The sequence below is a fragment of the Lemur catta genome, chromosome 19, assembly GCF_020740605.2.
Source record: "Lemur catta isolate mLemCat1 chromosome 19, mLemCat1.pri, whole genome shotgun sequence".
Lineage (NCBI taxonomy): Eukaryota > Metazoa > Chordata > Mammalia > Primates > Lemuridae > Lemur > Lemur catta.
In genome coordinates this window covers 23190818-23215512 of record NC_059146.1, presented here as the reverse complement: position 1 = coordinate 23215512, position 24695 = coordinate 23190818, and the positions used below count along the sequence as shown (strand labels likewise).

Here is a 24695-nt window from a genome sequence, read left to right as displayed (position 1 = left end):
TAAGGGTCACAGTAACGATATTCAATTTTTATTTGCCAATTATACCTCCAAAAGTCTGGAAAAAATACCTGTAGAGTGGAGGGGAAGGAAGCATGCAGAGCAGAGGCGGGCTGTTCTGGGAAGAGGTGTAGGGTGAGGCGCTCTCTGCAGACGCCTGTGCGGATGCCTTATGTTACTCATCTCCTTTCTGCCCCACCAGAGCCCTGTGGATTAGGCTCATTGTGTCCAATTGCAGAGGAGAACACTGAGAGGTAAAATAACTTGCTCAAACTCAGAAACTCAGGCTCTTTTTTTTTTTTTTTTTTCAAATGTGAAGATGGGAATCACTCAGGCTGCGTCCTCTCCCTGTTTCTCTCGCGAAGGGGAAGGATCATCCCTGCTACACAGCAGTGGCTACAAGGTCACATCAAGAGCCAGCTTCTCACTCCAGAGCACACTGTGCCTCCTCCTCCTGGTGTCTGGTGCTCTACGCATTTAGAGAAGCTTCTCCAGTAACAAACTAGAGAGGGGGGTCCCTGACAGTATAGTCTTCAAACTCAGGCTTTCAACTGGGCCTGGGGCTGAACTATGAGCCCAGTTCTGCCCTCAGCACACCAGTGAGACTCCCCTAGGCTACTAGGTCTCCTGTTTGCACGGAGAACTGTGATTCAGGATCTGTCCCTGACATCTCCCTCCCCCGAGAAGCCCTTGCTTTATTGGAGGTCGCAGGTTGTCACTTGTGGATCTTGATCTCTGAGTACTCAGTGAAGCTAGTGGCCTCCTGGTCCTGAGCCTCCCGGGGCCGCAGCCGACAGAAGCTGAGGGAGGCGTAATGGAGCTCCTCCTCTTCCTCTGAGGTGGGAATGGCCGCAGGAGGCTCCTGCCTGTCACCCTAAATGGAGGGGAGAAAAGGGGGTTCAAATTAGGATGATGGTGCCTGGGGGACAGCAAGGAAGAGCCACAGGTGGACCCAGAAACCAAGCATTGAGAATCTCATCTATGCATTCCATAAATGCTGGCTGGGCCCTCATTCGTTCGTTCATTCATTCATACATTCATTCAGCAAATACTTGGCAGTAACAACATCTGGCCCTTGGCAAATGATTGCCGGTCTCATAAAATCCTCACAGCAATCCACTGGGGAGACACTATTATCCCATTTACCAGGTGGAGAAACTGAGGCACAGTAAATGCCCCCAACCACACATCTAATTAGTGGTCAGGCCAATACTCGTGGCCAGGTCTGACTCCAGTGCCTGCCGCCGTATGGAGCAGCTCCCCTGTGCCAGCCCCTGAACATTCAGGAAAACTGAGCAGACACCAACCTGCCCTCATGCAGCTTGCAGAGTGGAGGGAGAAGTAGACAGTAAGGAATAGTCAATGAAGTTACTATCTAATTGCAAATTGTGATAGGATGCACAGGAGTGGGGTAGTGTGAGAAGGACAGGAGTTTGCTCAGACCTGGGCTGCCTTCAGGGACCGCAGGGGGTCAGTTATTCAAATACAGTTTTGAAATTGAGCTGTGCGCCCAAGAAAGAAAGCATAACTGTGCAGTAAAGGAGTTACTTTGCCCAAACAAAGGTTACTTAGAGAATCTCTAACTAAAGAAAGCCCTTGGAATATCAGCCTGACGGAAATATCTTTGTTCACCTGGGAACAACAGCCAGGCCAGATAGTCTATGGCCAGGTGGCCTCAGTTTGACTCTCGAGGGTCTGGAGACTGAGCAATTGTCAGCCACACAGTGCCCCACGCCTACGTGACCAACCCTCAGTAAATACCCGGACACCAAGGCGCAGGTGAGCTCCCCAGTTAGCTACGCTTTATGAGTGCTGCCACACATCGTGGCTGGCAGAATTCAGTGCTGTCCGTGTGACCCCACTGGGAGAGGACGACCAGAAGCTACAGGTGTGCTCTCTCTAGACCCTGCCCCATGGACCTCTTCCCGTCACTGATTGTCATCTCTGTCGGTCCGTGGTATAAACTATACGCTATCCCCATGACTATGACAGCTTCCGCTGAGTGCTGTCGTCCTCCTGAATCATCAAATCTGAGGGTGGGTCTTGGAGAGCCTGAGCTTTGTGGTGGACAATAATTATTTTGGGAGGACCTCTCTGCTGTCCTGCGTTGAGGAGGGACAGCAAGGAGGGGCAAGGGGGTCAGGGGTCTGAAGAGAAGAGAGGGACGGGGTAGGAAGGGTCCACTGGAGCTTAGCACGGTGGCAGACATGGGGAACAGTGGGGAAGGGTGGCCTCTAGGTCACAGGACTGGGGGCTGCATTGATGGGGACCCACGGGACACAGCCTATTTGGGGCATGATGATCCTCTAAGTCACCAACTGGAATGTGGCCTCCCTGGGATGTAGACAGATGGGACCCTGGTGGACAGAGGGCTCCTCACTCACCTGGGAGACGGGACCCGGGGCGGAGGGTGCTTCCTTCCTGCAGGTCTTCACCCTGAGGGAGGGGGACAGGACATTTCAGTACTCGCTGGCTCAGAGGCTGCGGGGACTGCTGTCCTCCTGCTCAAAAGCGCTAGAAGGCTGCCAAGGCCGTGGAAGTGAAGACACATCTAACCAGGTGACTTCCACGATGGGAACAGGTGACCGTCCCGGGTGGTGGGATCAGAGGTGGGAACAGACCCCTGCTCTGATCCTCTGGCCCAAGCCCCAGTTCTCCCGACCCCTGCCCTGGCCAGGTTCCTGCAGCCAGGACTGTGTGGGACTTGAGGACCCGCAGCCCTCCCCCTCCCTGCACTGCCCGCCCTCCAGCGACCACACTCACCTGAGGAAGGCCAGGCAGCAGCAGAGAGAGAGCAGGGCAGCGACACCAGCCCCCACCACGGCCCCCAGCGCGAATCCTCCCCGGGGCTCTGGCTTCCCTGCAGACCAGGGGTGCAGGGTGATGCCCCTCCGAGCCCCGGGACCCTCGTGTCCCCTCCCCCCACTGAGCTCTGGGGTTCTCCCTCCCCCAGCAGCCCCAGAGCAGGGCCTCTGCCCCACTGTGTCCCACCAGGCCGCCCACCCCACCCCGAGCTCCAGCAGCCCGGGCCACGCTCCTCCCTCCTGGGGCCTCAGCCCCAAGGGGCCCTGACCTGGCAGCAGCAGGACGGTGCCGCTCCGGGTCCCGTGGACATTGTGGGCCTCGCAGCTGAGCCTGAGGCCAGAGCTGAGCTCCCCTCGGAGGCTCAGGGAGCTGTTGGCCCAGGGCCCCGCTGAGCTGGGGGTGGCAGTGAAGGAGCCATGGCTGCCATTCCCCTCCTGCAGCCCCTCCCCGAGCCGCCAGCGCAGGGAGGGGGCCGGCTGGGCTCGGGAGCAGCAGCTGCAGCGCAGCCCCTCGGCCTCCCAGGAGCAGAAGGGGCCCAGCAGCTGCGGGGGGTCTGTGGGGACAGAGGAGAGGACTCACCAGGGGCCCCATTCCCGGGACCCAGGCGTCCCCCTTCCCCACTCACAGTGCACAGAGAGGCTGAGAGAGACGTGCTGGGAGCCCAGGGGGTGCTGGGCCTGGCAGGTGAATTCTCCTTCATGCTCCATTTGGACCCGTGGCAGCTCTAGGACCCCAGGGTCTGAGGGCTGGGACGGGCTCAGGGTCTGGCTCCCCCGGGCCCAGCTCAGAGTAGCTGGGGGGTTGCTGAGGGTGACACAGACCAGGCGCAGGCTTTGGCCCTCCAGGACCAGGAGGGATGTGTCATTCCCAAGTGTTTCCAGGACTTGAAAAGGGAAGAGGCAGAATGGATGCCCTGCTGAGCGCACAGGGACCCTCCTGCGTGGGGACTCCCAGACACCGGGCCGCCCATTTGGCTCTGAGAGGCCCTGGTCCCTCTGTCCCCCTTTCCTACCTGTCCTGTTTGCTTGGGAAACCACCACTGTCAGGTTCTCTGGAGGATCTGCATGGACACAGGGTACCACTCTAGACAGGCCAGGGGCTTCCCTTGGGGCAAAGGGAAGGTCCCTGGGGACAGAGGTGGGGGATGGGGTAGGATTGGGGGGGCTGAGTCACCCGTGGAGTCTCAGACACCAAGTGCCCAAGGGTGAGAAGGCCTGGTCCCCTAGGCCTGGGTTCCCAGCCCCCTCAGAGCTCTGGGGTCCTGACTGGACCCTGCCCCCTCCCCCTCTCCGTCCAGGACACCAGGCCCCTGCTGGTCACACTCACACTGCACAGAGAGCTCCAGGCTGCGGTTCTGGGAGCCAAGCCTGTTCTCCGCCAGGCAGGTGTAGCGCCCTGAGTCCCCAGCCCTCACCCCGGGCAGCTCCAGGCCCAGGGGTCTGGGGTCCCATGGATGGGACCAAGACAGGACTCTGTCCCCCAGGACCCAGCTCAGCATGGCAGGGGGCTGGCTGTCAGCAGCACAGAGGAGCCGCAGGAACTGGCCTTTCTGGATTTGCACATGTGGGACGGTGCCCTGGGGCTGCAGGGCTGGAGACAGAGAAAGAGACAGACAGAGACAGAGAGATAGAGAGGACACGAGGGCTGCAGGGTGCAGCACGTCCCCTCAACCTCACCCCCAAAGCCTTTTCACCCCGGAAGAGGACTGGCCCAGCCCCAGCCCGGAGGGACCTCAGTACCTGGCCCATTGTCCTGGGAAATGCTGACAGCCAGGTCTCTGGGGGCGTCTGCAACAAGGTTGTGAGGGGGCTTCAGGGAGGGATGTTTTGTTCCCCAAAAGTGCTAATAACTCCCTCAGGGCAAAGAAAGTGTGACTATCCTGGTGAAGAGAAGTGACAAGCCAACGCCAGAGCACACGCCACTCCCATCCCCGTCCCGGGGCTGAGGCCGCATCCTGGGCCCCGCGGCTTCCTCTCCGTGGACCCTCCCGAGCTCGGAGCCGCTCGCTGCCCCGCGGGGCTCCTCCGCCTCCCCATCCACCGGGCCTGTTCCCCCCCGCACAGTCCCGCGCCACACTCACGGGCCACGCTGAGTCGGACGGTCTTCCGTGGACCCACGTCCCTTCCAGAGAAGGTCACTCTGCAGGTGAGGTTGGTGTTGTGGTCCTTGAGTCTGGGCGTGAGGCGGAAGTGGGAGGTGGTGGGTCTTTGGGAGGACAGGGCAGGCCCCGTCCAGGAGAAAGAAGGGGCTGGACACTCCTCGAAGGTCCAGTTAAACACACAGATGACTGTCACCGGCTGCCTGGGCTCCAGGGTCTCCGGGATGTAAACATCTGGCTTCTGAGTCAGGGCTGGGGCAGAGAGGGGGTCCTAGTGCCCTGAGAGCCCTCCGTGCTCAACCCCTTACCTGTCCCTGGGGGGTTCCCACCCCTTTCCATACCTGTCACTTTCAGAGAGAACGCGTTCCTGAAATTATATTTTACTTGGCTTCCTCTCTCCACCCGAAAGAAGTATTTTCCTGCGTCTCCCCGCTGGGCATCTCTGATCACCAGGGAGCAGCTCTGGTTCTGGGGGTTCCCGAGGAGCTGGAAGCGGCCCTGAGTCGACGTTTGCACATCTCGGTTCGGGTTGTTTGTGGCCACTGGAGCAGCAGTCTTTGAGTCGGCCTTTTCTTTGAACCAGTAGCCATAAGCTGGGGTAGAGTCTGTCCAACCATCCCGGGGGTAGGAGAGGGTGCAGGGCACGAAGACACACAGGCCGTTCTGCACAGAAACTGACTCCTGCACTTGAAGGTCGTAACCTGGATCCTTCTTCACAGAGCCTGGGGGGAGACAGAGGCTGAGCTGCTGTCCCAGACCCCCACCTGGGACCCCCGGCCCCTGACCCACTCACCCGCCCCCAGCACAGGCAGCAGCAGGGACAGAAGCAGCATCTCCAATTCCGAGGGGCTGGGCCTGCCCGGGGACCTCTGGCTTCTGGTTGTGCCTGTCTGGGAAGGAAGCTCCTACAGGGGGTCTGGGGGAGGGGCAGTGGCCACTCACAGAAGAGGAACCTCAGGAGCCGCCAATGTGCTCAAAGGTCCCTTCTGCCAACTTCTCCTTTCAGAGAGAAAAGCAGCAGGACAGGGACCGTGAGGACCTGCCCCAAACCAGGGAGGCCACCCTGGCTCAGTGTTATGGGCAGGAGCCCGAGCAGGGTACCCTCGGGGGACAGTGGGGAGCCATGGCCCAGGTGAGGTGATGCAGGCTCCGATTCATTCATTCATTCGTTTGTTCTCCAGGCCAACATCTACTCCATGCAGGGGTGAGGGCATGGAGAACATGAGCAGCCAACTGCTGCCCCCAGGGGCATCACCCTCGAGTGCCTCCAAACCCAGGGACCCCCCAGGCTCCCCAAAGGCAGTGAGTTGCCCTGCTTGCCTTGGGGCATCTCCAAGGCCCACAGGAGCTTTCCAGCTCCATGGTGAGAAGCGGGGCTGTTGTACGAGACCTGGCGCTCAGAAGGGTTTTGGGTTTAATGCTCTGAGGCTGCCATCTTGAAATTCTCAAGGATTTTGTCTTTGAATTGGGTTTTGTAAGTGAGGTCTACGGGGATCATGGAACCCACACTGGGGGGGGTGTGGACCTTGGATCAAACAATCTCGCCTTGTCACCTGCCTGTCTCTTCTATCCCCCAGACAGGTTCTTGGCCCCAGCCCACCCCCATTCCCCCTCCTGGGCACTGAGAGGGTCTGGGTTGGTCTGAGTCAAAGGGAAGGGGCCCTGGGCACCTTGAGTGTCTGCACTACCTAACTGCCAGTGTCCCGAAGGCTCAGGGACTGGATATTAACTAGCAAATAAAAAACACCATGGACAAAATGGAGTCTGTCCATACAATAGGATCATATTCTGCCATGGAAAGCAATGAAGCACTGAGACCTGCTACCACATAGGTGGGCCTGGAAACGTTACACTAAGTGACAAAAGCCAGACAATATTGCAGGATGCTTTCACACGAAATGTCTAGAGGAGGCAAATTTATAGAGACAGGAAGTAGATCAGTGGTTGCTCGGGCAGGAAGATCTGCGGGGAGGGGAGAATGGGAAGTGACTGTTTAATGGGTGTACGGTTTCCAGAAAAGTTCTGGAGCTGGAGGGAGGTGATGGTTGCACAACAATGTGAATGTACTCAGTGCCAACGAATTGTATGCTTTAAAATGGTTAAAACGATAAATTTTATTTTATGTATCTTTTACTGCAATTTTTTCATTTTCTTTTTAATTGACAAAAATCGTATATAACTATGGAGTACATTTTGATGTTTTGATATAGGTATACATTGTAGAATGATTAAGTCAAGCTAATTAACATATCTACCACTTCACATACTTATCATATTTTTGTGGTGAGAATATTTAAAATCTATTCTTTTAGGAATTTTGAAATATATAATACATTATTATTAACTGTCATGACCATGCTGTGTATTAGAGGTCAAAAACTAGCTGGGCATGGTGCCACAGGCCTGTAATCCCAGGGAATAGGGAGGTTGAGGCAGGAGGGTCACTTGAGACCAGAAGCTGGAGACCAGCCTGGGCAACCTAGCCACACCCTGTCTCTTAAAAATAATTAGCTGGGCATGGTGCTGCATGCTATTTTTAGTAGAGACGGGGTCTCGCTCTTGCTCAGGCTGGCCTCGAGCTCCTGAGCTCAAGTGAGCCTCCTGGTTTGGTCTCCGAGAGTGCTGGGATTACAGGCTTGAGCCACCAAGCCTGGCCAACATGAACTTTTTTAGATTCCACATATAAGTGAGAATCTGCAATGTTTGTCTTTCTGTGCATGGCTTGTTTCACTTAATATAATGACCTCCAGTTCTGTCCATGTTGCTGCAAATGACAGTATTTCATTCTCTTTTATGGCCAAATAGTATTCCATTGTGTATATATACCACATTTTCTTTAGCCATTCATCCATTGATGAACACTTATGCTGATTCCGTATCTTGGCTATCATGAATCGTGCTGTACCAAACATGGGGGTGCAGGTATCCTTTTGATACACTGATTTCCTTTCTTTTGGATAAATACCCAGTAGTGGGATTGCAGGATATCAACATGAAACCAATTTGTTGAACCATATTTATTGCAGGATATGAACATGAAATCAATTTATTAATAACAAATATTAATGCAAGACCTGTATTTGAAAAATATAAAACATGGCTGAGACAAATGAAGACCTAAATAATATATATGTGTGTGTGTGTGTGTGTGTATATATGTCTATTTCGGACATATTGTACATATGTATATACAGTGTTCATGGAGGGGAAGACAATATTCTTAAGATACCAGTTTTCTCCAAATTGATCCATAAATTCAGTGCAATTCCAAACAAATTTTCAGGCAGAGCTTTTGTAGAAATTTGCAAGTTGATTCTAAAATGTATATGGAAAATTAAAGAACTAGAATGTCCTAACAATTGTGAAAATTGCCACTCAATCCATTTAGGGAGACTCCCTGAATTCCGTGTCCGGTCTCCTAGGATCCCCACCACTTCCTCCACAGTCCTGACACAGCAGGGACATGTTCTCCACATCCGGGGGCAGGAGCGGTTTCCCAACAGAGCCCGATGGCTCCCAGTGGTGGGTCACTCCCCGCTGGAAGTCCTCATTCCATGTCCCTGAGCAAAAACTCCCAGCAGAGGTGTCTGTGTGAGCAAAATCCCAGAGCCAGGGCAGAGTGATAGGTACTGGGACAGGGAGGAGAAGAAGGGCCAGGCACGGGGCAGGTGTCTAGAGATCAGTCTCAGAGGCTGGGGGCAGCTGTGGCCAATGGGACACTGGTCCCTTCTCTCACCTCCCGCAGCCCCAGTGCTCAGAAGGTCCCAGCACCTCTGCTGAGTGCCCACCTGTTCCAGGCGCTGCACTGGGTGGTCTGCGCCATCCCCCCTACTCCTCTCCCCCCCACCCTGGGGGTCCTGGCCACAGCCCTCTCCCATGGCTTCCCCAGGACTCGAATTCAGCCTGGGGGGAGCAGCCCCAGCCCCTGCCTGTGCAGCCCCCATCACAGGTTCCTCCCGGGGACCCGGCCAGCTCCCTGCAGGACAGTGAAGGCAGCAGCCGGGTCTGTCACATTCACCTCCTTCTCTCTTCCCCCCAGAGAGAGGACCCCTCCCTATGTGTCTGGAGGAAGGAATGACACAGTAAGTGAACGAAAGGTGGCCTCCCGCTACTTACAAGAAACAGAGCTAACACGTAAGGTTTCAGAAAGGTTAAATTAAAGATGACAAATGATACACTATGCAACAGTCAACAAAAGACAGTTGGTGCCCCTTACTGAATATCAGACGAATGAGTCTCAAGGCAAAGTGCTTTACCGCCGGTGAAGAAAGGGAACTTCATATAGGTCAAAGGTTTAACCATCAGAATAAGATAAAAGTTCTGAATATGTGTGCATCTACTCATGGAGCTTTAAAACACACAAAACACCACTATTCACAGAGTTACAGCTCGTGTCGTGAGAGGCTCCAGGTGCCGGGAGACCTAATGTTTCCCCAGATGGACGGTGGCTCCGTGAGGACGGCACCCGGGTCTGCTGTGCTGACCTCGATGTGCAGAGAGGGGACGGCGACACGTGGTTGCTGAGGGGGGAGGAGAGGCTGCTGCTCACCCCTCCTGGGCCACCACCGTCGCCATGTCCCTGAGCCCCAGCCCTGACCCCCACGAACATCTACAGTCAGAGACTCAGGGGTCTGGCCAGATGGGACTCGTGATCTTTTCAGAAAATGTCCCCTGACGAGAAGGGCGTTTACATGGAGGCAGGAGATGTGTTCGGCCCCACATGCAGTGGGAACTTGGGTGACTCTTGCCCTCTTTGGACACAGGGTCCCCAGGAGTAGATGTGGGTGGTGACAGTTGATCTCCAAGGACTGCCTGGGTGTGAAGTTCCTCCTCTGAGGAGGTCACGGTTCTGACCTCGCCCCCGTCTTCCTGTGGGGCCTCCTCCAAGTCCTGAGCTCTCAGTTCCCCAGAGAAGAACCCCGAGGAGCAGCCTTTCCCCGGCGGGCCCTGGCACCCGCACCCGACATGCTGCTGCTGCTGCTGGCCCTGCTCTGGGGGAGGGCGGGGGTGGAGGGACGGGGAGGGCACGGGGAAGGTTACACGCTGCAAATGCCGAGTGTGGTGACGGTGCAGGAGGGCCTGTGTGTCCATGTGCCCTGCTCCTTCTCCTACCCCCGGGACGGCTGGACCGACTCTGACCCAGTTCATGGCTACTGGTTCCGGGAAGGGGCCCAATCACACCAGGAGGCTCTAGTGGCCACAAATGACCCAGCTAGGAAAGTGCGGGAGGAGACCCAGGGCCGATTCCTCCTCCTCGGGGATCCCAGGAGGAGCAACTGCTCCCTGAGCATCAGAGACGCCAGGAGGAGGGACAATGGGTCCTACAGTTTTTGGGTGGGCAGAGGAAGACAGGAGAAATGGAGTCGCACATCTCCCCGCCTCTCTGTACACGTGACAGGTAAGGCTCGGGCTCCAGGGTTGCCCACAGGGGGCGGTGGTGGGGGCCGCAGGGCAGGGCTGGACTGGGACCCCCGTCCTGGGAAGGGCTGGGGGTGAAGCCCGTGGGGCTCAGGGGAGGAGCTGGACCAGAGCCTGAGCTCCTCTCAGGACCACACCTCGGACCCTCCCTCCTGACCCTGCGTGTCCCCCTCTTCTCCCCAGCCCTGACCCACATGCCTGACATCTTCCTCCCGGGTTCCCTGGAGTGTGGCCACCCCACGAACCTGACCTGCTCTGTGCCCTGGGCCTGTGAGCAGGGGACGCCCCCAATTTTCTCCTGGATGTCATCTGCCCCCACCTCCCTGGGCACCAGGACCACCCGCTCCTCGGTGCTCACTCTCACCCCACAGCCCCAGGACCACGGCACCAGCCTCACCTGCCGGGTGACCCTGCCTGGGGCCAGTGTGACCACGTCGACGACTGTCCATCTCAACGTGTCCTGTGAGAGCCGGGCGGGGACACCCGGGGCCCTGAGGGTGCAGGTCGTGGCGGGGAACAGGGCAGGGCCAGGCCAGGGGTCAAAGGTGGGACCTGGTAGCCAAGCAGGAAAGGCCCCTGTCGCGTCTCCATGGCTCCTGGGGGGAAGGCCAGGGATGTCCGGGCTGCCACATCTTTCTGTCCCAGATGCTCCACAGAACGTGACCGTCACCATCTTCCAAGGAAACTGCACAGGTAGGAATGAGCCTGTCCTGTCCCTCCCAGGGCTGGGGTGGAAGCGGGGTCTCTGCTGGGACAGGCCCGAGCTGGGTCTCAGCGCTCCGGCTGACCGGCCAGAGTGGGGTGCATGCGGGAAGCGGGTCTGAGGTCAGACTGGGGACAGCTGAGGGAAGGGCCCCGCCAACTTCCTCACCCTGAACTTCATCTTTTACTCCCCCGCGGCTTCTGTGGCCAAACCCAAGGGCAGCTGCCACAGCCCTCTCCTCACCTGCTCTCTGACATCCACCTTTGTCCGCTGTCGCTGGAGCTTCCTCAGTCCACGAAGGGCATTTGTTTGCCACATCGCTGTCCCCAGCCCTCTGTCCTCCGTCTGCGGGCAGCCCGGGCAGCGCTAGGGAAGTGGTCTGGGCTCCGCAAGGCCTGACGCCCCGACTCTGCTAGGCTCCTCCTCAGAGCCAGTGTGGCACCCCCGGAGGAGAGGGACAGCAGCCCCTGGCCCCCAACCCCATCTCTGTCTCTGTACCCCTCCCCAAAGCCCTCCAGATCCTGCAAAACACCTCGTCCCTCCCCGTCCTGGAGGGCCAGGCTCTGCGACTGCTCTGTGCTGCTGACAGCAACCCCCCTGCTCACCTGAGCTGGTTCCAGGGGACCCCAGCCCTGAACGCCACCCCCGTCTCCAATACTGGGATCCTGGAGCTGCCCCGAGGGGTGCCTGCAGGAGGAGTAGAATTCACCTGCCAGGCCCAGCACCCCCTGGGCTCCCGGCACGTCTCTCTCAGCCTCTCTGTGCACTGTGAGTGGGGAAGGGGGACGCCTGGATCCCGGGAATGGGGCCCCTGGTGAGTCCTCTCCTCTGTCCCCACAGACCCCCCGCAGCTGCTGGGCCCCTTCTGCTCCTGGGAGGCCGAGGGGCTGCGCTGCAGCTGCTGCTCCCGAGCCCAGCCGGCCCCCTCCCTGCGCTGGCGGCTCGGGGAGGGGCTGCAGGAGGGGAATGGCAGCCATGGCTCCTTCAGGGCCACCCTCAGCTCAGCGGGGCCCTGGGCCAACAGCTCCCTGAGCCTCCGAGGGGGGCTCAGCTCCAGCCTCAGGCTCAGCTGCGAGGCCCACAATGTCCACGGGACCCGGAGCGGCACCGTCCTGCTGCTGCCAGGTCAGGGCCCCTTGGGGCTGAGGCCCCAGGAGGGAGGAGCGTGGCCCGGGCTGCTGGAGCTCGGGGTGGGGTGGGCGGCCTGGTGGGACACAGTGGGGCAGAGGCCCTGCACTGGGGCTGCTGGGGGAGGGAGAACCCCAGAGCTCAGTGGGGGGAGGGGGCACGAGGGTCCCGGGGCTCGGAGGGGCATCACCCTGCGCCCCTGGTCTGCAGGGAAGCCAGAGCCCCGAGGAAGATTCGCGCTGGGGACCGTGGTGGGGGCTGGTGTCGCTGCCCTGCTCTCTCTCTGCTGCTGCCTGGCCTTCCTCAGGTGAGTGTGGTCGCTGGAGGGCGGGCAGTGCAGGGAGGGGGAGGGCTGCGGGTCCTCAAGTCCCACACAGTCCTGGCTGCAGGAACCTGGCCAGGGCAGGGTCGGGAGAACTGGGGCTTGGGCCAGAGGATCAGAGCAGGGGTCTGTTCCCACCTCTGATCCCACCACCCAGGACGGTCACCTGTTCCCATCGTGGAAGTCACCTGGTTAGATGTGTCCTCACTTCCACGGCCTTGGCAGCCTTCTAGCGCTTTTGAGCAGGAGGACAGCAGTCCCCGCAGCCTCTGAGCCAGCGAGTACTGAAATGTCCTGTCCCCCTCCCTCAGGGTGAAGACCTGCAGGAAGGAAGCACCTTCCGCCCCGGGTCCCGTCTCCCAGGTGAGTGAGGAGCCCTTGGTCCACCAGGGCCCCATCCGGTTCCCTCCCCAAGATGGTCAAGGCCACGTTCTTCTGGGTGACTGAGAGAATCATTGTGCTCCAAAGAATCTGTCTCTCCTGGGTCCCCATCAATGCAGCCCCTAGTCCCATGACCTGGGGGCTCCCCTCCCCACTGGTCCCCATCTCCACCACCATGCTCAGCTCCAGTGGCCCCTTCCTAGCCCCTCCCTCATTTCTCTGCGGATCCCTGACCTCCCCCTTCCCTCTCCTTCCTGCCTGTCTTCCTCCACACGGGATACCAGAGAGATCTCCCCAAAATAATTATTGTCTACTAGAAAGCTCGCGGGTCCCCAAGACCACTCTCACTTATTATACCAACTACAAGTTGGGCGGTCCGCATGAGCACTCTCGGGTTGGATAATTCTCTAGAAGGACTCAGAGAACTCACTGAAAGCTGTTACAGTCATGGTGACAGTTTATTTTAAGCAATAGGGTCTTGCCTTGTTGGCCAGGCTGAGGTGCAGTGGTACAATCACTGCAGCTCACTGCAGCCTTGAACTGGTGGGCTCAAGCGGTCCTCCTGCCTCAGCGAATAGCTGGGACCACAAACGTGGCCCCCACGCCTGGCCCTGATAGTTTATACAGCGAATGGATTCAGATGAAAATCAGTGACAGGAAGAGGCTCATGGGGCAGAGTCTAGGACAGACCAAGCCCGGAGCTTCCCGTTGTCCTCTCCTAGTGGAGTAACTCAGACGGTGCTTACTTCTCTCAGCAACTTTGTGTGACAACACGCATGAAGTATTGCCAGAGAAGCTCACCTGAGCCTCAGTGTTCAGGGTTTGTTAGGTCAGACACACAGGCAGGGAGCACCTGTGTGACTGACCTCAGCTCCTCAGTCTCCAGCCACCCAGAGTCAAAGTGATGCCACATGGTCCACAGCTCCCGCTGTAAGTCACACTGCTGGCATAGACTGTGTGGCATGGCCTGTGGCTCCCAGGTGAACGAAGATACTTCTACCAGGCTGAAGGATATTGCAAGGGCTCAAGTTAGAGAGTCCCTCCCAGGAGCTGGGCACAAAGGGTCAGACCTTGCTTTGGGCAAGCTAAATCCCTCACTGCACTGTGTCCTCTGTGTGATGGGCTCATAGTTCAATTTGTCAATTGTGTTTGAATAACAGATCCTCTGCAGTCCCTGAGGACAGCCCAGGTCTGAGCAAACTCCTGTCCTTCTCACACCAGCCCACTCCTGTGCATCCTATCACAATTTGCAATTAGATAGTAACTTCATTGACTATTCCTGTCTACTTCTCCCTCCACTCTGCAAGCTGCATGAGGGCAGGTTTGGTGTCTGCTCAGTTTTCCTGAATGTTCAGGGGCTGGCACAGGGGAGCTGCTCCATACGGCGGCAGGCACTGGAGTCAGACCTGGCCACGAGTCTTGGCCTGACCACTAATTAGATGTGCGGTTGGGGGTATTTACTTTGCTTCAGTTTCTCCACCTGGTAAATGGGATAATAGTGTCTCCCCAGTGGATTGCTGTGAGGATTTTATGAGACCGGCAATCAATTGCCAAGGGCCAGGCGTTGTTACTGCCAAGTATTTGCTGAATCAATGTATGAATGAATGAACGAATGAGGGCCCAGCCAGCGTTTATGGAATGCATAGATGAGATTCTCAATGCTTGGTTTCTGGGTTCACCTGTGGCTCTTCCTTGCTGTCCCCCAGGCACCATCATCCTAATCTGACTCCTTTTTCTCCCCTCCATTTAGGGTGACAGGCAGGAGCCACCCGGAGCCATCCCCACCTCGGGGGAGGAGCGGGAGCTCCATTACGCCTCCCTCAGCTTCCGTGGGCTGAGGCCCCGGGAGGCTCAGGACCAGGAGGCCACCAGTTTCATCGAGTACTCAGAGATCAAGATCCACAAGTGACAACCTGCGACCTCCAATAAAGCAAGGGCTTCTCTGGGGAGGGAGATGTCAGGGGCAGTTCCTGAGTCACAGTTCTCCATGCAAACAGGAGACCTAGTAGCCTAGGGGAGTCTCACTGGTGTGCTGAGGGCAGAACTGGGCTCATAGTTCAGCCCCACCCCCGATCAAGAGCCTGAGTGTGAGCAAGTGGCTGTATGCCTCAGTTTCCCGCTCTGCAATGGGACACAATAAGCCTAATTCACCGGGCTCTGGTGGGGCAGGAAGGAGATGAGTAACAGAAAGCTTCCAACACAGGCGCGACTGCAGAGAGCGCCTCACCTGGTCACACCCCCTCCCAGAACAGCCCACTAGGTATAAAAGTCTGACCATGAGGCCCAAATGGGGACCCTCTGCAGGGCAGTCCTGGCTTCAGAGCTCCCCCACGCTCCACTCTGCCTCTGCCCCAGCCCACAGGGGCTGGTCCCTGGGCGTGACCCCAGGGTCATGTTGGTCCCTCACAAACACCCTGCTGCTAGTGTGTCTCCCCGGGAACCCAACCTGTGTCTTTTACCACACACACGCACACAAATCATTCACTGCTTACCTGAAATAAATTATAAATATCTAAATTACACAGGTCTTTGTTTAATTATATTTTCCTGAGGATTTGCTTCCCCTTAACAGTTTCTTCTTTTTGCAGGATTCCTAGTAGGAAGAGATTACAAGATTCCTTGCAGTGGCAGTCTGTGTTCCGTTCACACTCTACTGTGGTTTTTGCGCTGGTCCCATCTGACGTATTTCGTCTGTTTTTCCACGGGACATTCCTTAGTGAGAAAACGCAAGCGACGTGAGCATTCACAGTGGGGAGACTGCACAGGAACCGCACAGAGTGGAGGATGTTGGTCACGTGCTCTGCACGTCTCACTTGCTCTGAGACACAGAAGTCCAGCTGTCATGGCAGAACTGGCTTTTCCAGCCCTCAGGATTAGGTTCCATCTCTTGATCAACGACTTTTGAAAATGGTGTCCACTGACTGGCACTGTTGTCAACCGTTGTCCCTCTTTTCAACACTGCCCGGCTCCTGCTGCTACAGTGTCTACTAACGTCTACATAAAAGAATCCAATTTGCCAAGGGATAAAATATTTTCAAAAGACAGTCATGGCAAATGCTGCAATAATTATGCCCTTTGAGAAATCAAGAATTTCTTTTCCTGTTCTAAGTAATGTCCCTTGCCTTGACACTTGGAGATACATTTTTCATTAATTCTTTAACACATTTAACAAGTTCTTGTAAGCAAAGGTGCTCTTAACACTGTTTTTTGTTCTTGAAATTTGCATAATCCTGCTAAACATATTGGAAACTATGAAAAAGAAATAGAATGGGTTTCTCTCTATGGATAACTTTTTTAATATCTCACTGGTAGACAAACTATGGATTATTTTAAAAGTCAAGAATTTTGAGGCCGGGCGCGGTGGCTCACGCCTGTAATCCTAGCTCTGGGAGGCTGAGGCGGGTGGATCGCTCGAGGTCAAGAGTTCGAGACCAGCCTGAGCGAGACCCCATCTCTACTAAAAATAGAAATAAACTATCTGGACAACTAAAAGTATATATAGAAAAAATTAGCCGGGCATGGTGGCGCATGCCTGTAGTCCCAGTTACTTGGGAGGCTGAAGCAGTAGGATCGCTTAAGCCCAGGAGTTTGAGGTTGCTGTGAGCTAGGCTGACGCCACGGCACTCACTCTAGCCCGGGCAACAAAGTGAGACTCTGTCTCAAAAAAAAATAAAAAAAGAATTTTGAGGGCCTTTTCTTCAGAATTAAAGTATAATTTCGGTGATTCACATAAATAAACTGAGGATTCTCTCATTTTCATTTGTCAAAGAGAGTCAGTGGGGTCTTGAAGGCGAGGGAATTAAGAATACTGAAGGGCAACAGAGCCTAAAAACCCTTTAATCGCTCAGTTCAAACAGGCACATGCTACAACACCCGACTCATTTTCCTATTTTTAGTAGAGACAGGGTCTCGCTCTTACTCAGGCTGGTCTCGAACTCCTGACCTCAAGTGATCCTCCTGCCTCAGCCTCCCAGAGTGCTTGGATTACTGGCGTGAGCCACCACGCCCAGCCGGTTTCTGCTTTTGTTCTCTTGGAGCTCTGAGCCTCCATGTAAGTCTAAATACCCTGCTGGGGAGAGAAGTCCAACCAACCTCCCCCTTCAAGGCATTCTAGGGGGTGTGCCAGGTGGGGAAGAGGTCATCTGGACATTCCACCCCCATCTCCTAGCCGAATGCAGCCTAATGACTCCCAACACCTCGTAGAGCAGATCTACCCAGTCAAACCCAGGCCACTCACAGGATCATGAGAAATAATAAATCGTTGGTTTAAGCCACCACGTTTTAGGATTTGTTATGCAGCAAATTCAAACAACCCTAGAGTAGCAATTGCTGCCCCGTCTCTGTGCCCAGGCTCTCCCCAAAGGAGCCCCCCATCCCTGTGCCCCTCCCTCTCCAGCACAGCCCCGTGTCTGTTCCTCAGAAAGTTGTCTCATTTAAATACCGTCTCCTTTTACTGGCTGTACACATTAGCAGCACAAGGACCCGGGGATGTCTTGTCCACTGGGAGCCTCCATGCAGCACCTGTCATGGAGGACCTGCACAAGACACACCTGGTGAGTGCTTGCAGAATGAAAGGAAAGATAAATGTATGGAAGAGAGGAAGGGGAAGGAAGAAGGAGCAGTAAATGAACGGACGGATGAAAGAATGGATGAATAGAGGGAGGGACGCATGGAGGAAAGGGCGGGTGGGAGAATGCGAGGATGGAGAGATCAATGGAAGGCTGGAGGAATGGGTGTGTGCACGCAGGTCTGGATAGATAAAAGAGGGGGTGGATGGATAGATGAGAGGTTGAAGGGATGGATGGGGGGACGGATGGGTGGATAGATGGGGGGATAAAAGGGTGGGTGGGCAGATACGTGGAAGAATGGTGGATGAGTGTGTGCATGAGAGTTTCAATAGATGAATGAAAGAGTGGATGCTTGGATGAAAGTCTGAAGGGACATATGAATGGGGAAAAAAGGGGCTAAACTTCCCCCTAAATAACGACTTTTGCATACACTGGACTCCCCAAGCTCCACAGAAACCATTTATTACGAAAGCACAGTGGTGCCAGTGGGAGGAGGGGTCCCCCCGTGGGGCCGGGGCAGCCTCATCTGGGAGTTGGAGTCCTCTCCGTCCATGCCCCAGGGGCTGGCTGGGGACGACAGCTGAGAGGCAGGGCCGGTTGAAAGAAGGAACTTCACATTGGCTGCAGGTAGCTGCCGGGTTCCCTGACACTCCTCAGGACTGATGAGCATCGCCTGAACAAGTGGCAGGAATGCACATTCCAGGGATTGTTCTAGAAGCTTCTCTGTGATTAAACAGCAAGCCTTGAGTCACATTGCTTCATTTTTTTTTTTTTCTATTGCAAACTGCAAACTGAAAGTTCTGGAAAATAATAAAACGGCTGTTAGTGTCTCATTCATTCAAGAAACACCCTCTATATCCTCACTATGCGCCAGGTATGGGGACGACACGGTGAACAAGAGGGACGAGGAGCCCCTGCAGGGCTTACAACGTAGAGAAGGGGGAGGAGACAGCACCAATTAAACACATGCTTCCCTCCAGACAGGAACAAGGGCTGTGCAGGGAACAGGCGACACCACAAGCAAGTGGGCGGGCAGGCGGCGAGGCGGCACCTCCCGGGATGACCTGGGAAGGAGCCAACTGCATGAACTCAGGGGCCGGGAGGAGGCGTCCACAGCCCGGATCTCCAGGTGCAAAGGTGCCAGGGTGGGGTCCAGCTCGGCCTGGTCTAGAGCTGGAGGGAGGACGGTGTGGCCGGCATGGCGTGGACGGGGGTGAGGGGAGGAAGGGAGCCCAGCCCTGCAGGCCGAGGCAAGGAGCTGCCCCAAAGCAGAGGCAAGATGACCTTCAGGTCACTCAAGAATCACTGGGCTCCTGAAATGGCATCTCGGCATTAAGTTCCTAACCAAGGGACGGATGTGCTGTGGAGTGAGCGGTCTCCGGGGAGTAAGCAGATCTGAAATGGTGGTGATCCTGGAAGGGGCTGCTAAGTTTTGAGGTTGTCCACCGTACTGGGTGGACTGGAAGGCACCTAAGACAAGGTGGCACCGGCGGGACCCCTGGACTCGCTCCATCCATAAATAGGGAGGCAGCCTCTGCCCTTTGCCACGCCAGAAACACAGAAACGACAGACACAGACGCGCCCTCACCCTCGCGGAGGTCACTGCCAGGGGGTGACTATGACAAGTGACTGCAGTTGGCCTCATCTGGAACAGGAGACCTGGAGGAGGCCACCGAAGGGAACACAAGGTGTCTGGCCTGGACAACTGGGTGGGGGGGACGAGCCATCTACTGAGCTGGAGAGGCGGGGAAGGAGGGGTGGGCGGGGAAGGCCGTGACTTCACCTTTGGAGAGTATCTGCTTAAGGCAGATACCTACTACTACCCCACTACAGAGAAAAACGCTCTAAACCTGGTTTTTTTTGGCATGCTCTGTGTGCAGGCACCGTGCCAAGTGCTTTGCATATTGTGTTATCTCATATTTTCAGCCTTGGATGTAAGGACAGGTGGTGAGAATGAAGAAGCACTTGCAATCCAAGTGCCAACAGAGGGAGACGGGCCGCCACCCAAGGAGATGCTATTCTCAACAGCGGCACTGGCCGGGCACAGTGGCTCACGCCTGTAATCCTAGCACTCTGGGAGGCCGAGGTGGGAGGATCGCTTGAGGTCAGGAGTTTGAGACCAGCCTGAGCAACAGAGAGACCCCCATCTATACTAAAAATAGAAATTATTTGGACAACTAAAAATAGATACAGAAAAAATTAGGCAGGCATGGTGGCACAGGCCTGTAGTCCATGCTACTCGGGAGGCTGAGGCAGGAGGATTGCTTAAGCCCAGGAGTTTGAGGTTGCTGTGAGCTAGGCTGACACCACGGCACTCTAGTCTGGGCAACAGAGCGAGACTCTGTCTCAAAAACAATCTTTGTTGGGGGCAGAGACGGGGGCCATGCTGGGTGTTGTAGGATGTCGAGCAGCATCTTCGGCCCTTACCATCAGATGCCAGCAGGACCCTCCCCCCAGCCATGACAACCAAAAATATCTCTAGACACTGCCAAATGTCCCTGTAGTGTGGCGACTGAGTTAGACAAAGCATTGAGCTTTGATGCCAGCCAACCCCCACAGGAGGAATGACAACTCCAGGGAGACAGGAGGGGCTTGGGGAAGCTGCTCCTTCAGGACACATCCTTGTGCCCTTGCCAAAATTTTTTTCATCCTTCCAAAAATTCCTGCCCTCTCACTCGGGGATCAAGGGGGCACAGACAGGTCCAGCCCTGACAGACAGCAATCTAGTTATCACTGCCGAGATGGGAACTCCATCCACGGACACGCACGCGCCGGCAGCCAGGCTGTGCACACGCGTGTTCACGGCAGCAGTGTTGGTAAAACAAAAACCTGGGAGACCAAGCAAACGTCCAGGCGCTGGCATGAGAAGTGTCCCCCATGCATACCATGGGGGACTGTGCAGCTGTGAACAAGACTGGGGACGTTCTGTGCCAACAAGGGAAGAGCTGCAGGAAGTTCTATGACGTGAAAGGAGCAAGGCGCGGCACAGGGCACACGGCAGCTGACTTTTGTGTGTGTGTGTGTGTGTGTGGGGACGAGGACAAGGAGAGCAGCTCAAAGGAAAGCAGAGACTACAGGTGCGTGGGTGGAAGGCCGGAGGGAGAGAGGGGTGGATGGACACAAAATGGGACAGTGGAAGGAGGTGATAGACAGACAACAACATCTTGATGCTAATTTTGAGGCCCTGAATCCAGTCGTGCCCGAAGCTTGCCCCCTTAGAATTTTCTAGCTACAACAATCAATCAACCCCCCTTTTCTTAAAGCCAAATTGAGGCGGGTTTGTGCTATCCGCCATTCCTGCGGGTTGGAAAGTTCAAGAACCTTGTGGAGAAATCCAGCGTCTAACTAGGAAGCTGGGCATATCCATTGGCGCCTAGGGCAGGCTGGGGCAAGGCAGGGGAGGGGTTAAGACTCCCGAACTCTTCCCACCTGGATTCCACCTATGGCACCATCTGGAGGTCAATGGGGTCGTAGGGTGACACTCGCAGATCCTGCAGCAGGACTTCTAGATTGTTCCTTAGCATGGCATAGGGCGGCTTCTCGTCGTACTTGAGGGCCATCACCACCTTCAGGTACTCCTGCAGGGTCTCTGTGGAGCAAAGGAAAGGCCTGAGAGGTGCCCCCCAACCCCGAGCCTGGGGGGCTAGACCGGGGGGGAGGGGGCCGCGCCTGGCAGGGGCTCCAAGGGGCATGAGTGTCTCAGCAACAGTGCCCATTTGCTCAGTGCTCTGCCCTGCACTGCCAGAGGACTTAAACTTTTTTCTTTCAATTTTTGCAAACAGCAAACATAGGCACCAGTATGACATGAACACCCAAGGACCCATCACTCAGTTTCAACAATGATCACCTCACAGCCAGTCTCGTTTCATTGAAACCTCTGCTGCTTCTCCGTCCTGCAGTTTTAAAGGAAATCCCAACTAGCAATGTCATTTACCTGTGTGTAAATGGGGCCTGAGAAACTTCTACAGTAAGGCGCCAGACAGGAAATTTTTTTGGCTTTGTGGGCCGCGTGGTCATCTCAGCTGATGTTGCACACAAGCAGCACAGACAACACCTGAGTGCGTGGGTGTGGCTGGGCGCCAGCACGCTTTACTTATGGACACTGCAGGTGGAATTTCAAGTAAGTTCCAGGCTATGAAATGTTCTTATTTTGAAAATGTCGACAGTTTAAAAATGTAAAACAATTCTTAGTTAGTTAGGGGCTGCGGCAGTTGTGAGCGCTTGCCTGGGCCCAGCAATGTGCACAGTGTTCTGCCCTGAATCCCTGGGACAACCCTGGAGGTGGGGCTGGTATTGGCCTCCTTTTATACACGGGAGCCGAGGCTCAGAGGGGGCGCATTTACCCACTGAAGGTCCCTGGGCTGGTACGTGCAACCTCCTCACCCAGGAGGGCCGCTCCAGCCCCAACACGTCCCGCCCCACCTCCAACACCCTTTGATTGGCTTAAAACGAGTGAGGTTCATCTGACCTGGAAGGGAGTGTGACTTGAGCAGCTGATCCATGATTTCAACCCTGAGGATTTAAAATAGCTCAAAAATGAGCCCTTACAGAGCCAGCGGGGACAAACGATCTGTTTCTATCTGTCCATTTCTGCCTGCAGTTTAGAGAGCAACGCAGAAGCTCTTCAGAAGGGGTACTGCAAACGACAGCAGCAATAACACCTCCCAAACAAAAACAATCTGAATATCCAGTAGCAGGGATTGGCTTTACGAATTATGCTGTAGCCAAATCGTGGATATTGCACAGCTGTCAAAAAAACCAACTGCAGTGGATTTATGTACAAGGAAGGACTCGGAAGAATAGCCTCAGGGCTAAGTGAAAAAAGCAAGAAGAGGTCGAACAAGAGTATGTAGGGTGAGCCCATTTTTGTTCTTAAAAACAAAAATAGTTTTATAAAAAACAAAATATGTGTGCATATTGATGTTTGCTCTATGTGTAGAAAAAGTACTGGCAGCAGATTGTGGAGACTGTTTGCGGAGTTGGTGGTGATAACTCCTCTCATACCTGTATGAACAACACTTTGTAATGTGACTTTGTATTACCGAAACCACCCCTCACGAAGCATTTCCCCATCCTGAGGTGGAGTCCATTTCCCCACCTCTTGAGTCTGGGCTAGGCTTGTCACTTGTTTTGACCATGTGAAGCACCCCCATCTACCCTACTGGAGGATGCATGACCCGGTGGAGCAGAGATGAGCTATCCCCGCTGAGGCCTCCTAGACCTGCCAGTGGCAAGCCACCACCCATCCCACATGGGAGAGTGAGGGGCCACTTGAACCCTCCAGCTCTAGCAGAGCCACCAGATGGCTGCATTGGCATGACTGTCCCTTGATAAGATCAGCAGAAGAACTGCCTGGCTGAACCCAGCCCAAATTGCTATCCCAAAGAATTATAAATGAATAAAATGGGGGTTGTTTTAAGCCATTATGTTTTTTAATTGACATATAATAATTGCACATATTTATGGGGTACATAGTGATGTTTCAATATAGGCAATGTATAGTGATCAGATCAGGGTAATTAGCATATCCACCATCTCAAAATACTTAACGTTTCTTTGTGTTAGGAACATTGAATACCCTCCTTCTAGCTATTTGAAAATATATATTATTGTTAACTATAGTCATCCTACAGTGCTATAGAACACTAGAACTTACTCTTCCTATCTAGCTGTAATTTTATATCCTTTAAGAAATCCCTCCGTATCCTTCCCTTCCTCCTACCCTTCCTAGCCTGTAGTAACCTCTGTTCTATTTTTCACTTCTACATGATCAACTTTTTTTTAGCTTCTGCATATGAGTGAGAACACGTGGTTTTAAATTTCCGTTCCTGGTTTATTTCACTTAACATAATGTCCTCCAGTTCCATCCATGTTGCCACTAATGACAGAATTTCACTCTTTTCTTTGGCTGAATAGTATTCCATTGTGCACATACACACCACATTTCTTTATCCATTCATCTGTTGCTGGACACTTGGGTCAATTCCATATCTTAGCTATTGTGAATAGTAGTGCAATAAACATGGGGTGTCGATATCTCGTCCATATAGTAATTTTCTTTTCTTTGGCTAAAAGCCCAGTAGTGGGATTGCTAGATCCTATGGTAGTTCTATTTGTGGTTTTCTGATGAACCGCCATACTGTTTTCCATAGTGGCTGTACTAGTTTACCTTCCCATCAGCAGCACATAAGAGTTCCCTTTTGCTATTTCTTGTCTTTCTAGTGATAGGCTTCCTACCTGGAGTGAGATGATCCCTCACTGTGGTTTTGATTTGCATTTCTCTGATGATTAGTGATGTTGAACATTTTTTCGTATATTTGTTTGGCCATTTGTATGTCTCCTTTTAAGAAATGTCTGCTCAGATCATTTTAGGCCACTATGATTTTGGGTGGTTTGCTGTGAAGCAGTAGGTAACTGACATACGTACTCACCATACTATTAACATTAACAGAGATTACTTTTGAAAGTATGATGGGGAGGGGGCTGGGAATAGACAGGAACTTTCACTTTTTATGCTTCCCATTTCAGTTTGGTTTTAATTATTTTATAAGCAAATATTATGGTGGCATTTAAACCAAAACCCAATAAAGGAAAAAAGGAGGAAAACGTTTATAACACCAAAAAGTTGGAGACAATCTAAATGTTTTTCAATGAGGAACTGGTTAAATGAATTGCGGTATATTCATACAATGGCTTGTTGTACTCACAAACAGATACACCAGTGTTTTTCAGACATTTTCAAACTGAGACCCATGTTAGAAACACATTTTACATTATGACCTGGTACCTACATGCATACATAGAAATATAAATATGTGTCATTGAAACCACCACTCACAAACATTTCCTTAGCTCCTACAAGGCACTAATTTTTTTTGTCCTTTTTAATTTTTAAAAATCTTATTCTTGACCAATTAAATTGATTTCATGACTAATGAGCTATAATCACAGTTTAAAAAATACTGACATTTGTATTTTATGTATTTTATGTATATGTATTTTATGACAGTTTAAAAAAACTGACAAAATTCTACATGTACAAACACAGGAAATTTCCAAGGTTATGTCTTTTTTATTTATTTTTTTAAGCACAAATCAAGATTACTTCTTAAATTAAAACAAAGTTGGATACTAAGTTGCATATCCACATTATGGACATGCATAATATGATTCCATTAAAATATTATGTATCTGTGGGTTTTTTGTTATTGTTTAGAGACAGGAGGTTTTTTTTTGAAGATTTATGTTTTTTGGCAATGGGTACTTATTACAAAT

General features: G+C 53.8%; 3 protein-coding genes, 2 long non-coding RNA genes and 1 other non-coding gene across 7 annotated transcripts in view; 3 read left to right on the top strand and 3 right to left on the bottom strand.

Annotated features, from left to right (window-relative positions):
* On the bottom strand, nt 1-5796 carry SIGLEC11 (sialic acid binding Ig like lectin 11). 2 transcript variants are annotated; one of them, XM_045531097.1, is made up of 11 exons: nt 5694-5796; nt 5242-5622; nt 4883-5152; nt 4542-4589; nt 4129-4392; nt 3815-3862; nt 3428-3685; nt 3071-3355; nt 2761-2857; nt 2382-2433; nt 1-871 (listed from the first exon to the last, which is right to left on the bottom strand). In XM_045531097.1, exons 1-11 carry the CDS (start codon nt 5731-5733, stop codon nt 713-715), a joined length of 1902 nt encoding a protein of 633 aa, XP_045387053.1. In that variant the 5' UTR covers nt 5734-5796; the 3' UTR covers nt 1-712. The 2 variants fall into 2 exon arrangements, with proteins under 2 accessions (XP_045387053.1, XP_045387054.1); XM_045531098.1 differs by lacking the exon at nt 3071-3355.
* On the bottom strand, nt 323-531 carry LOC123624927. The gene has a single exon (XR_006730285.1). It is a non-coding gene; the product is annotated as a small nucleolar RNA U3 (small nucleolar RNA).
* Nucleotides 5797-9634: 3838 nt separating the features above from the next.
* On the top strand, nt 9635-12391 carry LOC123624206 (sialic acid-binding Ig-like lectin 13; the record flags this gene model as incomplete). Its single annotated transcript, XM_045531842.1, has 5 exons — nt 9635-10298; nt 10502-11011; nt 11532-11789; nt 11862-12146; nt 12360-12391. Coding segments are annotated over exons 1-5 (1518 nt in total), but the record flags the coding sequence as incomplete, so codon positions are not given.
* Nucleotides 12392-12395: 4 nt separating this feature from the next.
* On the top strand, nt 12396-15372 carry LOC123623793. The gene is made up of 3 exons (XR_006730027.1): nt 12396-12456; nt 12783-12834; nt 14603-15372. It is a non-coding gene; the product is annotated as an uncharacterized LOC123623793 (long non-coding RNA).
* A 1416-nt stretch (nt 15373-16788) lies between these two features.
* Nucleotides 16789-18136, top strand: LOC123623792. Its single transcript, XR_006730026.1, has 3 exons — nt 16789-16903; nt 17323-17405; nt 18048-18136. It is a non-coding gene; the product is annotated as an uncharacterized LOC123623792 (long non-coding RNA).
* VRK3 (VRK serine/threonine kinase 3) overlaps nt 17867-24695 on the bottom strand; it is a 38095-nt gene continuing 31266 nt past the window's right edge. Inside the window, exons 14-15 of the mRNA XM_045531094.1 lie at nt 20850-21009; nt 17867-18220 (exon numbers count right to left, since the gene is read on the bottom strand). Of these exons, the coding sequence (XP_045387050.1) occupies nt 20861-21009 (149 nt within the window). The 3' untranslated portion in view covers nt 17867-18220; nt 20850-20860. The remainder of the gene's footprint in view (nt 18221-20849; nt 21010-24695) is intronic.